The sequence below is a fragment of the Heteronotia binoei genome, chromosome 12 (assembly GCF_032191835.1).
Source record: "Heteronotia binoei isolate CCM8104 ecotype False Entrance Well chromosome 12, APGP_CSIRO_Hbin_v1, whole genome shotgun sequence".
NCBI lineage: Eukaryota > Metazoa > Chordata > Lepidosauria > Squamata > Gekkonidae > Heteronotia > Heteronotia binoei.
In genome coordinates, this window is record NC_083234.1 from 8,651,621 (window position 1) to 8,667,979 (window position 16,359).

Genomic DNA, 16,359 nt, shown 5'->3' on the forward strand with positions numbered 1-16,359 from the left:
GGTGTCCACGAAAGACCAGCCTCAGTTATGAAAATATAAAGTTTATCAAACGGTTTCAGCAAAAGTGCAAACAATCACCCGGAAACCTAATGTCCTTTCAATTCATAGTGGAAGTTCATAGTCTTTATGGCGGAGATCCGGGAAAGAAGTTGGCAAAGCCGTGAATGGAGAGTCCGACGCTCCAGAAGTTTCTTTCAACACAAGCCAGTGTAGGGGCAATTGGCAGCCCAGCACGAGAACACAACAGGGAGGTGCGTATTGCCCTGTTTCATCGAAGGCTTTTACAAGCTTCAAAATACATTCAAACATTTACAAGAGGCACAAAGCTCAAATATTCTGCAGAGTACAAACGGCAAATACTCTTCGGATGCTACGCTTTTACCCAGTTAAGGCCCCGCAGAACGCAGGTTCTTTGAAGCAAGCGTTCACTGTCAAGTCCCCCGAGTCGTCGCCATACGTTGGAGTGTCGCCAATGGTTGGACCAGAGCCCCGCCCTTTCCCAGATCCACCCCAAAGTCTCCAGGTCTTTTCCAACACAGACCAGGCAACCCTAGTCTCCAACGGGCTGCCCTTTCCCAGTGCTTGCCAACTGCCCCTCCAGTCTTTGTATCCTCCTCCCTCCCCTTCTCTCCTGCACTCAAGCTTCCTCTGCATGTGGTTGGTTCCGCCCCTTGTGGCAGCCATTTTGTGGCCTGCACCCACCATCTTGTGTCCAAATCCAGCCCTTCTGCAGTAGAAGAATTAGTGGGGGATGTAAGCATCCATAGGATCGTTGAGCTTTGCACACCTTTCCTTAGGTCTTTGATGAGAAAACTCCGGAGCAAGGCTACCAGCAGACCAAGAGAAAAAGGTCCTGTCCCTTTAACAGAAGCTTCTAGGGTTGCCAATCCCCAGGTGGGGGCAGGGGATCCCCTGGTTTGGAGGCCCTCCCCCAGCTTCAGGGTCATCAGAAAGTGGGGGCAGGGGAGGGAAATGTCTACTGGGCACTCCATTATTCCAATTCCCATAGGGTATAATGGAGAATTGATCTGTAGGTATCTGAGGCTCTGGGGGGGGGGTGTTTTTTTAGGCAGAAGCACCACATTTCCAGCATAGCATCTGATGGCTCTCCTCAAAACGCCCTCCAAGTTTCAAGAAGACTGGACCAGGGGGTCCAATTCTATGAGCCCCAGAAGAAGGTACCCCTATCCTTTATTATTTCCAATGGAGGGAAGGCATTTAAAAGGCGTGCAGTCTTTTTAAATGTGACAGCCAGAACTCCCTTCGGAGTTCAATTATGTTTTTCACACCCTTGCTTCTGGTTCCACCCCCAAAGTCTCCTGGCAACACCCCCAAAGTCTCTGCTCCACCCCAAAGTCTCCTGGCTCCACCCCCAAAGTCTAGGCTCCACCCCCAAAGTCCCTAGATATTTCTTGAATTGGACCTGGCAACCCTAAACAGATTCAGGGCGATGACGTCAATTACCTCCCTGTTTCAGTTGCCCCTTTCCACACATGGACCCTCCATTACAGAGATGGGGCATTTTCTTCCAGGCTTGTTGGCAACCCTGCTTTGGAGGAGCAGGACCTGGGAGGGCAGCAGATTTAGAGAGGAGCCCACTGAGAAAAGAATGAAAGAAGCTGCTCTGAGAGAAAAAAGGAGCCGGTCTTCTTGCATTATGCTGAATGGGTCAGTGGAATGCATGGACCTTTAAAAGCCCCGGAGGCCTTCGGTTTGATAGGACACACCTGCCGGGAGCTTTTTGAGCCATTCCTGCCCATATAACGCTGAAGCCACATGCCTGGGGGTTGTTCAGCCAGCAGAAGAACTGGAGCTGATTCACTAGAGGCGGAGTGGAAGCCGTCAGGGTGGCCGTTTTAGAAGTAACAGCAGCTGAGGGGGACCGGCCTCTTTTTTGTTCCCAGGTGTGGTTGAGCATCGCAGGTGTGTTCTTGGGTCTAGAGCAGTGGTCCTCAACCTTTTTGGCATCAAAGACCAGTTTTGTGTGGAAGACAGTTTTTTCAGGGACCGGGGAGGGGGGGGGGATAGTTTCGGGATGACACAGTTGTGCACTTTATTTTTATTAGTCTGATGTAATGGTTAAGCGCGTGGACACTTATCTGGGAGAACCGGGTTTGATTCCCCACTCCTCCACTTGCATCTGCTGGAATGGCCTTGGGTCAGCCAGAGCTCTCTTATCTGGGAGAACCGGGTTTGATTCCCCACTCCTCCACTTGCAGCTGCTGGAATGGCCTTGGGTCAGCCATAGCTCTCTTATCTGGGAGAACCGGGTTTGATTCCCCACTCCTCCACTTGCCGCTGCTGGAATGGTCTTGGGTCAGCCATAGCCCTCTTATCTTGGAGAATCGGGTTTCATTCCCCACTCCTCCACTTGCACCTGCTGGAATGGCCTTGGGTCAGCCATAGCTCTCTTATCTGGGAGAACCGGGTTTGATTCCCCACTCCTCCACTTGCAGCTGCTGGAATGGCCTTGGGCCAGCCAGAGCTCTCTTATCTGGGAGAACCGGGTTTGATTCCCCACTCCTCCACTTGCATCTGCTGGAATGGCCTTGGGCCAGCCCTAGCTCTCTCAGAGGTTGTCCTTGAAAGGGCAGCTTCTGGGAGAGCTCTCTCAGCCCCACCCACCTCACAGGGTGTCTGTTGGGGGTCGGGGAAGAGAAAGGAGACCGTGAGCCCCTGTGAGACGCTGAGATTTGGAGCAGAGGGCGGGATATACATCCAATGTCATTGTCTTATTATTATTATTACTACATTGTAATATATAATGAAATAATTATACAACTCAAGGCCAGATTGCTAACAGGCCATGGACCAGTATTGGCCACGGCCTGGGGGTTGGGGACTGCTGGTCTGGAGCATCTCTGTAAACAGGTGCTTCTTGCCCGGAGGTAATATGTTTCTTGCTTTCGATTAAAGAGTGGGGTGTTCTAAAAAGCGTGGGGAAGCTGGCTGACTCAGGTAGTGCTGGAATGATGAGTGGCTGTCGCTAGGGCATTGTAAGGGGAGATAGGGTTGCCAACTCTGGCTGGGAAATTCCTGGAGATTGGGGGGCGACTTGAGGAAGGGAGGGAACTCATCTGTGCTGGGAGGCTACAGAGACCTCCCTTTGAAAGAGCTGTTTTCTCAAGGTGGACTAATCTCTGCAGTCTGATAGATCAGTTGTAATTCTGAGAGATCTCCAGGCCCTATCTGGAGGTTGGGAACCCGGGAGGGGGAGAGAGAGAGCAGGAAACAAAAAGAGCCAGGCCAAGGGTCCATCTAGTTTGATGTTTGCAGTGGCCAATAGGGTTGCCAGGTCTGTGCTGGAAAATAACTGGAGACTTTGGGGGTGGAGCAGGGAGAGGGCGGGGTTAGGGAAGGGGAGGGGCCTCAGCATGGTGCAGTGCAATAGAGTCCACCCTTCCAAGCAGCCATTTTCTCCAGGAGAGCTGGAGATCGGATGTAAAAACGGAAGATCTCCAGGCCCCACCTGGAGGTTGGCAACCCTAGTCCTTCCAGGGAGTCCACAAGCAGGGGGTGAAGATAGCTAACCCCCCCCCCCGCTTTGCTGTCTGCTTTCCCCTCATTTGGTGTTCTGTGGTAGAGTGCCTTAGAACATGGAGGCTCTGTTTAGCTGTTATGGTGGTAAATAGTTGTTGCTAAGCTGTGAACTCTTTTTGTGCAAGAGTGATGATGATGAAGAAGAAGAAATTGGATTTATATCCTGCCTTCCACTCCGAAGAGTCTCAGAGCGGCTCACAATCTCCTTTATCTCCCTCCCCCACAGCAGACACCCTGTGAGGTACCCTATGGGAATCGGTCTCCATAGGGAATAATGGAGTGCCCAGCAGACATTTCCCTCCTCTCCTCTTTTTGATGACCCTGAGGCAAGGGAAGGGCCTCCAAACCAGGAGATCCCCTGCCCCCACCTGGGGATTGGCAACCTGGGGGAGGGGGTTGCAGGCATAAAATGGCTGTCATTGAATGACTCACAAAATGGTCAGGGAGGGACGGTGGCTTAGCGGTAGAGCATCTGCTTGGTAAGCAGAAGGTCCCAGGTTCAATCCCCGGCATCTCCAACTAAAAGGGTCCAGGCAAATAAGCGTGAAAAACCTCAGCTTGAGACCCTGGAGAGCCGCTGCCAGTCTGAGAAGACAATACTGACTTTGATGGACCCAGGGACTGATTCAATATAAGGCAGCTTCATAGGTTCATTTGTTCTGAGGAGGGATGGTGGCTCAGTGGTAGAGCATCTGCTTGGTAAGCAGAAGGTCCCAGGTTCAATCCCTGGCATCTCCAAAAAAGGGTCCAGGCAAATAGGTGTGAAAAACCTCAGCTGGAGAGCCTGGAGAACCGCTGCCAGTCTGAGTAGACAATACTGACTCTAATGGACCCAGGAGGGTCTGATTCAATATAAGGCAGCTTCATATGTTCATATGCTTCAACTTATCCTCCATCTCACAGGGAAGATGGCAGCTGCCGCCCAAGCGATGTCTTCAAAATCTGCACAAGCGATCAGATCCCCAGTGGCCAATCAGAAGCCTGGTTGTTCCAAAGCCCCATTTGGCTTTGCCCACTTTCTAAAAACCCTTGGCGGACCCCAGGAAGGGTGTCAGTGGGTGCATGGTGCCCAGGGGCACCACATTGGGACCCCCAGCATCGATGTACGTGCTACTGCGGAATGACTTGGCTGTAGTCACCTGGGGAGGGAGGCCTTGATCATGGGGAAAAGCTTGCTGTATGTCAGCGGCAGTGGTAGAGAAAGAGAGGTGCTTGAAGAACAGTGTACGTCCTAATAGTGCTTTAACGGGTGGCATGAAAACTGATAGAACTATGGATAGTGTTAGAATCACAGAGCCGGAGGGGACCTCCAGGGTCATCTAGTCCAACCCCCTGCACAATGCAGGAAACTCAGAAACACCCCCCTAAATCCACAGGATCCTAATTGCTCTCAGATGGCCGTCTAGCCTCTGTTTAAAAACCTCTAAGGAAGGAGAGCCCACCACCTCCCAAGGAGGAAGCCTGTTCCGTTGAAGAACCGCTCTAACTATCAGGAAGGTCTTCTTAATGTTGAGCCGAGGACTCTTCTGATTTAATTTCAACCCATTGGTTCTGGTCCTACCTATTTTCCAGCACAGAGGCAAAGGAAGTTTCTTCATGGGAGGAATAGTTCTCTGCAATGAGAAGGGGTGATGCCCAGCATTGTGGGTAGCTTTTTAAAAGACCAATCTTGTTTTGAGCTGTTTTGTCTCAAAAGTGGAACTTCCATGTCCAGGAGCAGTTGATCTCTGACAGCTGTTTCCTTCATGCCCATGATCTCCCAGAGGCATTGGACTGGCTACTGTGGGCAACGGAATGTCTGCTAGAAGGCCTTGGTCTGATCTAGCAGGGAAGTCCTTATCTTATGGGGTATCTCAGGAACACTAAATGTTCTTCTGCATCTGGACCAATATGGAGATCTAGAATCATAGACTCATAGAGTTGGAAGGGACCTCTAGGGTCATCTAGTCCACCCCCCTGCACAATGCAGGAAACTCACAAACACCTCCCCCTAAATTCACAGGATCCTCACTGCTGTCAGATGGCCATCTAGCCTCTGTTTAAAAACCTCCAAGGAAGGAGAGCCCACCACCTCCCGAGAAAGCCTGTTCCACTGAGGAATCGCTCTAATGGTCAGGAAGTTCTTCCTAAAGTTGAGCCGGAAACTCTCTTGATTTAGTTTCAACCCATTGGTTCTGTTCTGGTCCTACCTTCCAGGGCCACAGAAAACAATTCCACACCATCCTCTATAGGACAACCTTTCAAGTACTTGAAGATGGTGATCCTATCACCTCTCAGCCGCCTCCTCTCCAGGCTAAACATCCCCAGCTCCTTCAATCTTTCCTCATAGACTGGTCTCCAGACCCCTCACCATCTTTGTCACCCTCCTCTGGACCCGTTCTACTGCTGAAACAGAGTGGATCTCTTTGCAACCACTAGCTCAGGGATGTCAAACATGCAGCCCAGGGGCTGAATCAGGCCCCCAAGCAACTGGTTCTTGCCTGCTTCCTTCTCCCTCTCTCTTGCTTCCTTTGGCATCTCAACTTGCTTTGCAAGGCTTGCTCAATCGGACAGGATGTACAGAGCAAAACCTCGATTTTCTCCATTGGCTGAGTCTCCTCCCCCTCCTGGTCCCCTGAGAAAGAGCCAGAGCTTCCTTTGCCCAGTTCCTGTATCCCATGGGAGAAATACAAAGAAAGCACCTTTTAAGAAAAACAAGTGCTTATGTTTTAAGTTAAAAACAATTCTTTAGTCGTGTTTGTGTCCTTTAAAAAGTTGATATTTCTGGTGCTACCGAATCTTAAATAGGTACACACATGGCCCAGCCTGCCACTTCTCAGCGTGGCCCAAAAAGGTCTCATTTATGTCAGATCCAACCCTCATAACAAATGAGTTTGACGCCCGTACTCTAGCTGCTGTCCTAAACGAAGGGTGGGATCGGAGGGACCGAGTATGCATCAAATGGAAAGGCCTCTCTTAAAGTAACTCCCCTCTTGTCTTTTCCCATCTGTGCTATAGAAACAGAGACTCCGTTAGCTGTAATATTTGTATTTAAAAAAAAAAAAGACATGAAGGATGAAATTGCCGTTTCGGTGTTCTTCATCTTGCGACTCGTGAAGAAGCATGGCCAGCTGAGCAAACCCCAAACGGAGAAGTTTGCATCCAAGTTGATGATGATTTTGTTTGAGAAGTACAAGGACCACTGGTACCTGGACAATCCCTCCCGAGGGCAAGGCTTCAGGTAGACGTCATGCAAACCTGCCCCTCTGCAAATTGGGGACTTGTGGGTTGCTCGTTATGGCAGGCCGGCCAACTGGATTTGTTTTAGAGGGGTGGACCCTTAACTGTAACTTAACTGTAAGCAGCACCGTGGCGCAGAGTGGTAAAGCTGCAGTACTGCAGTCGAAGCTCTGCTCATGACCTGAGTTCGATCCCAGCGGCAGCTGGGTTCAGGTTGACGTCAATGTGGCAGATGAGGTTCGATGTGGCCAAGTGCAAAGTAATGCACATTGGGGCCAAGAATCCCAGCTACAAATACAAGTTGATGGGGTGTGAACTGGCAGAGACTGACCAAGAGAGAGATCTTGGGGTCGTGGTAGATAACTCACTGAAAATGTCAAGACAGTGTGCGATTGCAATAAAAAAGGCCAATGCCATGCTGGGAATTATTAGGAAGGGAATTGAAAACAAATCAGCCAGTATCATAATGCCCCTGTATAAATCGATGGTGGGGTCTCATTTGGAATACTGTGTGCAATTCTGGTCACTGCACCTGAAAAAGGATATTATAGCATTGGAAAAAGTGCAGAAAAGGGCAACTAGAATGATTAAAGGTTTGGAATACTTTCCCTATGAAGAAAGGTTAAAACGCTTGGGGCTCTTTAGCTTGGAGAAACATCGACTGCGGGGTGATATGATAGAGGTTTACAAGATTATGCATGGGATGGAGAAAGTAGAGAAAGAAGTACTTTTTTCTCCCTTTCTCACAATACAAGAACTCGTGGGCATTCGATGAAATTGATGAGCAGTTGGGTTAAAACAGATAAAAGGAAGTACTTCTTCACCCAAAGGGTGATTAACATGTGGAATTCACTGCCATAGGAGCGGCGGCCACAAGTATAGCACCTTCAAGAGGGGTTTAGATAAAAATATGGAACAGAGGTCCATCAGTGGCTATTAGCCACAGTGTGTGTGTGTGTGTGTATATATATATATATATTTTGACCACTGTGTGACACAGAGTGTTGGACTGGATAACTTTAGGGATAAATTGATTTTGCTGTAAACAGGTGGTACAGTCTTGGTTTGTCACATGAAGATTTATGGCCTCCCTTGGCAAACACTTGCCCATCTTTATCCTTTGTGAAACCTTAATTGTCCACCTAGTAGTCGAAAAGGGACAGAAGCGCAGCCAAAGCAATTCGAACTCCATGACGTAGGCATTTTGGGTAGGGCCCTGAGGCAATATTCTCCCCACCTTCAAGGTGTTGGTATTGACCTTTAAAGCCCTCTATGGTCAGGGGCCTGTCTATCTGCAGGCCTGTGTTTCTCCACACATTCCCCAGAGAGCACTGCGTTGAGGGACAACAAATCTATTGTCCATCCCTGGACCAAAGGAAGCTAGGTTGTGTTTGACGCGAGCTAGGGCCTTCTCGGTGGCAGCACCAGAATTGTGGAATGCTCTCCCGGAGGCCATAAGAGCCCTGCGGGTTCTTTCTACTTTCCGCAGGGCCTGTAAGACCAAACTGTTCCGACAGGCCTTTGATATCTAACCGGGAGAGAACTGCCACCCCACGTCATTGTAGAGTTACTATGTGATCCCCATCAGAAAAAAAAGAACTCGCTCGTATTGCAGTGGTACAGCATCACGAAATGGTTTTAAATTGTAATTTATTAGTTTTAACTTGTCAATATGAATGTTGTCAGCCGCCCTGGGTCCGCTTACGGAGAGGGCGGGAGAGAAATTTATGCTAATAAATAAATAAACCCTTTCAGGGATGGTCACTGCAGCGCTGGCACAGATGGCGTAGACTGGTGTGGTAGGAGTCTAGTGACCTGCCCTCACGAAAGGGTTCTTGCTTCTGGTTTAAGTCACAGCTGCTCCTTTTGGGGGCGGGAGGAGAAGGCCTAGCTGGGGACAGGGTACCTGTTCTCTCTCCCCAGGTGTATCCGGATAAACAGGTTTCAGACGAGAGATCCCCTGCTGGAGAAGGCCTGCGTGGAGAGCAACGTGGATTTTAGTCGCCTGGGCCTGCCGAAGGAGCTGACCATCTGGGTGGATCCATTTGATGTGTGCTGCAGGTGAGAGCTCGGGAGAAGGTCCGGCTTTGTTACCCTGATCGGTACTCGAAGGGACTGAAAATGTTAGGGGGAACTGATGGTGAGGGAAGGGGGCCTCTTAGGGAAGAAGCATGGGACTCTAGCGCATAATTGACTGTATTTTGGACATGGCTTTTTTTTGAGCAAGAATGCAGTTCTGGCGGGCTTGGCATCAGGGGGTGTGGCCTAATATGCAAATAAATTGCTGCTGGGCTTTTCCTACCAAAATAGCCCTGATTCTAGTGTTCTAGAGGGTGCAATCTACTGGCTTTTCTGCATGTCTTTTGTTGCTGCCTGTTCTGACCCCATCCTGGTCCAGTTTATCTCTTGATTTCCATATGTATTTTTTTGTGTCCTTAGTTCTTGTCTCTCCCACCCCCTCTTGTGTGTGTGTGTGGAGACCACTTTTACTCTGGTCTTTTCCTGGAAGACAGTTTTGAGTTGCCTTTTTCCTTGTGCATAATGTTTTTCTTGGCTTTCTTTGTCCTACCCACCTCCAGCTCGAGGACCAGATCTACATTTTTCTTTTTTGGGGGGGGAATTAAAAAAGACACCCCTATATGGACCCATTCTATCTTATGGGTCCATATAGGAGAGCCAGTTTGGTGTAGTGGTTAAGTGTGCCGACTCTTATCTGGGAGAACCGGGTTTGATTCCCCACTCCTCCACTTGCAGCTGCTGGAATGGCCTTGGGTCAGCCATAGCTCTGGCAGAGCTGTCCTTGTGAGAGCCAGTATGGGGTAGTGGTTAAGTGTGCAGACTCTTATCTGGAAGAACCAGGTTTGATTCCCCACTCCTCCACTTGCAGCTGCTGCAATGGTCTTGGGTCAGCCATAGCTCTTGCAGAGCTGTCCTTGTGAGAGCCAGTCTGGTGTGGTGGTGAAGTGTGCAGACTCTTATCTGGGAGAACCGGGTTTGATTCCCCACTCCTCCACTTGCAGCTGCTGGAATGACCTTGGGTCAGCCCTAGCTCTGGCAGAGGTTGTTCTTGAAAGGGCAGCTGCTGTGAGAGCTCTCTGCAGCCCCACCCACCTCACAGGGTGTCTGTTGTGGGGGAGGAAGGGAAAGGATATTGTGAGCCACTCTGAGACTCTTCGGAGTGGAGGGCGGGATATAAATCCAATATCTTCATCCACTTCACAGGGTGTCTGTTGTGGGGGAGGAAGGGAAAGGAGATTGTGAGCCACTCTGAGACTCTTCGGAGTGGAGGGCGGGATATAAATCCAATATCTTCATCAACCTCACAGGGTGTCTGTTGTGGGGGAGGAAGGGAAAGGAGATTGTGAGCCGCTCTGAGACTCTTTGGAGTGGAGGGCGGGATATAAATCCAATATCTTCATCTACCTCACAGGGTGTCTGTTGTGGGGGAGGAAGGGAAAGGAGATTGTGAGCCGCTCTGAGACTCTTCGGAGTGGAGGGCGGGATATAAATCCAATATCTTCTTCTGCTTCTTCTTATGGGCCCATAGAATAGCATGGACTCCATACCTAATTTGGCCCCCCCTCTGGCAGCGTCTGGGGCAAGTACCCTCTCTGCCCCCACTCCCAGAACTGGCCCTGTCCAGCCCAGTTTTTGACTTTTGAACTTCAGCACATTGTCAAGCCGCTCCCTTTCCTTCCCCTCCACCAAGAAGACGAGAGGTTTTATTTTTTAAAAAAGGAACTGAAATATTAATAAATCAATATACTGTTGCAATCAGGGCTTTTTTTGAGCAGGAATGCACAGGAACACAGTTCCGGCTGACTTGGCATCAGGGGGTGTGTCCTAATATGCAAATTAGACCATGTTGGACTTTTTTGTAGAAAAACTCCAACAAGAACTAATTTGCATTTTATGTGAAACATTGGCAACATTGGCCTAATATGCAAATAAGTTTCTGTTGGGCTTTTTCTACAAATAAAACCCCGGTAATGGTAAGTTAAGCAAATTGTCTGAATTCCTAGCTTTAATTTTTTTAAAAAGGCAAATCTCTATCATCTTCCTGCATTGCCTTATATCTTTGCAAGGGAAGAGGATAGAGACATAAAAAAATAAAGCTGGGAATTCAGACAACCTGCCTAATGGTATATTGATATTTTAGTGCCTTTACCAGCCATAATATCAATATAAGCATGTGCAAAAACTAACTCCATCAAGGATAACAGCGCCCCTCCCTTGAAAATCCTGATTATTTAAGGCACATGTGGAAGAAAATAAACTTGCTCCACAATTGTGAAAATGTGAAGGGATGGCAGTTATTTTGAAGGACCATCTCCAGGGCTTGTTTTGAGCAGGAATGCAGTTCCAGCTGGTTTTGGGTCAGGGGTGTGTGGCCTAATATGCAAATGAGTTCCTGCTGGGCTTTTTCTATTTAAAAAGCCCTGACCATCTCCAAACTGATTTCAATACTTGTGAATCGACCACCAGGGTTCCGAATGGACCATAAGAGCTGATCTGCTCATGCACAAGTGATACAAAACAAGAAGCCTGTGCGAATGTTGCGGTTCTAGCACAGAGAGCAGATCAGCTACATTTGTGATGAATGTATGAACACATGAACATCTGAAGCTGCCTTATCCTGAATCAGACCCTGGGTCCATCAAAGTCAGTTTTGTCTACTCAGACTGGCAGCGGCTCTCCAGGGTCTCAAGCTGAGGTTTTCACACCTACTTGCCTGGACCCTTTTTAGTTGGAGATGCCGGGGATTGAACCTGGGACCTTCTGCTTACCAAACAGATGCTCTACCACTGAGCCACCGTCCCTCCACAAGATGAACATATATATATATGAACATCTGAAGCTGCCTTATCCTGAATCAGAACCTGGGTCCATCAAAGTCAGTCTTGTCTACTCAGACTGGCTCTCCAGGGTTTCAAGCTGAGGTTTTCCATGCCTACTTGCCTGGACCCTTTTTAGTTGGAGATGCCGGGGATTGAACCTGGGACCTTCTGCTTACCAAGCAGATGCTCTACCACTGAGCCACCGTCCCTCCTTTAAAACCAGGTTCAAATGAACATATATGAACAAATGAAGCTGCCTTATACTAAAGCAGAACCTGGGTCCATCAAAGTCAGTATTGTCTACTCAGGCAGCGGCTCTCCAGGGTCTCAAGCTGAGATTTTCCATGCCTATTTGCCTGGACCCTTTTTAGTTGGAGATGCCGGGGATTGAACCTGGGATCTTCTGCGTACCAAGCAGATGCTCTACCACTGAGCCACCATCCCTCCCTTTGCTTTAGCCTGAATATCCACAGCTGGCCGAATGCATTCCTTTTCCCTAGATACGGCGAGAAGAACCCTCCTTTCACAGTTGCCCACTTTGATGCCAAGGAAGAGGATCAGGATCTCTCACAACGCATCAGCCAGGCTGTGGACAAGGCGCTGACCTCCGACTACCACTCCGGCATGTCCTCTGATGAGGAGATCTGCACGACAGAGCCCAAAAGCATCCCTACAGTCAGCAACCCAAACAGTGTCTATCAGGTGAGACAGGCTGGGAGCTTTGGCTGTGGGGTTTCCAGGTGGGCTGTTCTGGGGAAGGGTGGGGCAGTTGGGCCTTGTGGATTCTCTTAAGAACATAAGAGAAGCCATGTTAGATCAGGCCAATGGCCCATCCAGTCCAACACTCTGTGTCACACAGTGGCCAAAAAACCCCAGATGCCATCAGGAGGTCCATCAGTGCTACCAGGACACTAGAAGTCCTCACACAGTTGCCCCTCCGAAGCACTAAGAATACAGAGCATCACTTGCCCCAGACAGAGAGTTCCAACAATACGTTGTGGCTAATAGCCACTGATGGTCCTCTGCTTCATATGACCTCTTCCTTCTCTCACATCTCCTGGTGCTGCTGCTAGGAGTGACATGGTACCATGTATGGACCAGGACAAAAGTTTCCATTTCCTGTCCTGGTGGTTTATGGTTTATGGCAGAATTCTCCAAGGCATCCATCAGTACTTCTGCAGAAGGCGGGTGGGTTTTCCACTGCAGTAGCAGCTACAATCACTGTAAGATCAGGTGTTTTCCTTAGTTATTGTGGGCTTCTATTTTCCCATCAGGCTTTTATTCTTTTTATTCTCCCTTCCCCTTTTACCTCTCTCCCACTGAGCTTTCCTTCATTTCTTTTAATTCCCCTTATGTGAATCCTTTGCAAAAGGGAGGTACTTGGTTTAGCTCCACCTCCCATGGCAGCCATTTTGAGTTTAGCTCCACCTCATGTGGCAGTCATGTTGGTTTTGGTGGCCATTTTGGTTTGGGTGCTTTCTCCTATGGCAGCCATTTTGGGGTGGCATTTACTGCACCTTCTCAAAATGCTGAAGGCGTCTTCAGGCTCAAAGTTTGGGATGCCCTGATTTTAGGAATATATATTATTGTATTACCTTCTACCTTGAAATGAACATGGATGACCCAATAGGGAAGGCCTTGGTCGAATGCAGGGGGCACAGGAGAATAAAGGCCTTCAGCAGGTTCAGACAAGCCGTTGCAAGTGCATGGATAGTTGCTTTTACCCAATTGACTTGGGGTTAACCACTGAACCAAGGATAACAAAATCCTTGCTGGGGGTGCAGTGCATAGAGAGATCTGCTTAACCCAGGGGTGGCCAAACTTGCTATATGTAAGAGCCACATAGAATAAACATGAGATGTTTGAGAGCAGCAAGACATGAATGTCAGGTGTCTGAGAGCCACAGGGAAGAAAGGAAGGAAAGAAAAAGATAGGGAGCGGAAGGTAGAAAGAAAGCAACTTTAAATGCATTCCCAAGCTGCTAATTGTTGGAAGCCGCCCTGAGCCATTCGTGGGAAGGGCGGGATATAAATCCCAAATAAATAAATAAATAAATAAATAAAAATTGTCTTGGAGAAGTGATTTAAAGAGAGAAGTGCCTGGACTAAATGTGATTCCCTCCAAAGTTTTACAAGGGAGATATCATCGAGTCCCTTTAGGTGACATATTCCCGACTGAATTCAGCCTATATTGCTTGATTGTTCCTCTTGTCATAATCTCCATAAAGATTTATTTTGCAAGCGTTCTTTCTCCCCAGATTTGTCTATTCTGCCACCCTGTTATTATTTATTGAACGATACTGAGGGGGGAGGTTAGCGAGGCTGTGGCAGAATTTTTGGCTGACGTCCTCAAATTTAAATCTGACCGTGCATGAATGCATCTGTAAGCTCGATTTCATTTTGATTGTATCTCCAATGTTTAAATTTTTATATTCTGTGCATTTTTATTTGCAACTGTTAAGCCGTGAAAGGTTTGGTATGGTATGGAGAGAAGTGCCTTCTCCAAGGCAGCTGGTTGGGCGGTGGAGGCGTTGAAAGCCGCACAATGTGCGTGAAAGAACCAGCTGTGGCTCCTGAGCCACAGTTTTGGCCACCCCTGGCTTAACCCCTTTGAGTTCTCACGTTGTGCCACGTGGCGGTGTTTATATTTCCCACTGTTTCTCTGGTATCAGTGCAGTGACTATTGCAAGCAGCCGTTCCACCTTTGGGCCCAGTATTCTCGGCGGAAAGCATACGGCGCAGATGGTCTCTCTCAGCACCCTCTCAGCGCATACTACCTCCAGTACAAGATGTGCAAGCCCCATCGGCCACCAGCAGCTTTCCCTGGCCCCCGCGTGGACCGATACCACTGGGTCAACGCCAACCGATAGAGCAGCGGGTGTGGCTCTCTGCCGTGGTCTGGGCGCTGAGGGAGAAGGCGCCGCCTCCGGTTGACGTCTGGAGGAATCCGGAGCCCTTGACCAGCGAAAAGCCTCTGAAAAGCACTTAATGGAATTCTTCTCTTCCTGTCTCCCGGGTCTTTTTTTTATTTCTTTGTGTTTGTAACTCTTTTTATAATATGCATTTTGGGGTGAAACATGTTTTAATTAGACCATATTTAATGTATTTTTTTAATGGCAAGACTGAAAACGGAGCTGCGTTGAAAGGCACTTGTGGAAAGGTGAAAAGGAAATCCAGTTACTAATAAACTGAAATGTGTTTTTAAAAGCGGCGTGTGGTGCGTCTGCGTTGGAGAACGGGAGAGGAAAGACTGAGTGGGGCATGAGGAGGGGCCGCGGCTCAGTGGCAGAGCCTCTGCTTGGCATGCAGAAGGCCCCAGGTTCGATTCCTAGCATCTCCTGTTGAAAGGACCAGGCAGGAGGGGATGGGAAGATCTCTGCTTGAGACCCCGGAGAACTGATGCCAGTCTGAGCAGCCCAGGAGCGTCGAACTCATTTGTTATGAGGGCCGGATCTGGCATCAATGAGATCTTGTTGGGCCGGGCCATGTTGGGCTGGGCTGTATGTGTACCTATTTAGGATTAGGTAACAGAGATAATAAACTTTATAAAGGACACAGATAAACACAATTAAAGATTTTTTTTTAAAAAAAACTTAAAACTAAAACATGCTTAAAACATTAGCACTCATTGGTCTTAAAGATACTTTCTTTGTATTTCTCCCATGGGATTCAGGGAACTGGGCAAAGGAAGCTCTGGCTCTTTCTTTCCTTCCCCAGGGGGCCAGGAGGGGGAGGAGTCTCAGCCAATAGAAGGAAGAGAGGCTTGGCTCAGTAGCTCTGCTGTGCAATTGAGAGAGCCTGGAAAAAACAAGCTCTGCCTCCCCCCCCACCCCTTCCTCCCCAAGGGAGGAGCCTCAGCCAATGGAGAAACTAGAGGTTTTGCTCTGTAGCTCCTGTGTGATTGAGCAAGCCTGGCAAAGCAGGCTGTGATGCAGAAGGAAGCAAGAGAGAGGGAGAAGGAAGCTGATGACAGCCAATTGCTTGACAGGAGCCCTCTGAAGGCCTGATTTGGCCCCCGGGCCGTATGTTTGACACCCTTGGAGTAGACAATACTGACTTTGATGCACTGAGGATTTGGGTCAGTATGAGGCAGCTTCATGTGTGTATTTAAGGTGGAGTGTCAGGACTGCCTCCCTTTCCTACGGCAGAGAAGGAGACGCCAAATAGATCTTGCCCAACAAGGTTTGCCCTTCACCCAAGGGAACCAGTAGGGTGTAGGGGCTAAAGTGTTGAACTAGGACCTGGGAGACCCAGTTTCAAATCCCCGCTCCTCCATAGAAATTTGCTAGAGGAACGGGTGGCAGTAACAGTCTCTTGGCCTAACCTACCTCGCAAGGTTGTTGTGAGGATAAATGGAGGAGAGGCAAATGAAGGAAACCACTTTGGGTCCCGTTGGAGACAACTGGAGTATGAATAAAGTAATGTGAGATGGTCCAGGCGGGCAGTTGCTGCCTTCAGGAGGGGAGGTCTTGGCTTCAGGAGGGGAGCTATCTATGCTGCCTTCAGGAGGGGAGGTCTTGGCATTGATACAGTGCTTTGATGTGGATGGCCAGGCTAGCCCAATCTCATTGGATCTCAGAGACTTAGCAGAGTTCGCTTTGGTTAGCACTTGGATGGGAGACCACCAAGAAAGTCCAGGGTTGCTTTGAAGAGGCAGGCAAGGGCAAACCACCTGGCAAAACATTGACTGAGGGGTGACATGATAGAGGTTTACAAGATTATGCATGGGAAAGAGAAGGTAGAGAAAGAAGTCCTTTTCTCCC

General features: G+C 48.8%; 1 protein-coding gene across 2 annotated transcripts; it reads left to right on the forward strand.

The window, feature by feature from the left end:
- The first annotated feature begins 1,609 nt into the window (after window positions 1–1,609).
- Window positions 1,610–14,803, forward strand: BTG4 (BTG anti-proliferation factor 4). Of its 2 annotated transcripts, none has more exons than XM_060250557.1 (5): window positions 1,610–1,923; window positions 6,538–6,760; window positions 8,683–8,820; window positions 12,098–12,299; window positions 14,269–14,803. In XM_060250557.1, exons 2-5 carry the CDS (start codon window positions 6,588–6,590, stop codon window positions 14,464–14,466), a joined length of 711 nt encoding a protein of 236 aa, XP_060106540.1. In that variant the 5' UTR covers window positions 1,610–1,923; window positions 6,538–6,587; the 3' UTR covers window positions 14,467–14,803. The 2 variants fall into 2 exon arrangements, with proteins under 2 accessions (XP_060106540.1, XP_060106541.1); XM_060250558.1 differs by having other exon boundaries at window positions 1,704–1,904.
- The last annotated feature ends 1,556 nt before the right edge of the window (window positions 14,804–16,359 follow it).

Bases quoted from the DNA above. Each gene is read 5' to 3' on its own strand.
- BTG4 (XM_060250557.1), top strand. From the start codon at position 6,588: ATGAAGGATGAAATTGCCGTTTCGGTGTTCTTCATCTTGCGACTCGTG. The intron at 8,821-12,097 runs GTGAGAGCTCGG...CCTTTTCCCTAG, and splicing joins CCATTTGATGTGTGCTGCAG to ATACGGCGAGAAGAACCCTC. The intron at 12,300-14,268 runs GTGAGACAGGCT...CTCTGGTATCAG, and splicing joins ACCCAAACAGTGTCTATCAG to TGCAGTGACTATTGCAAGCA.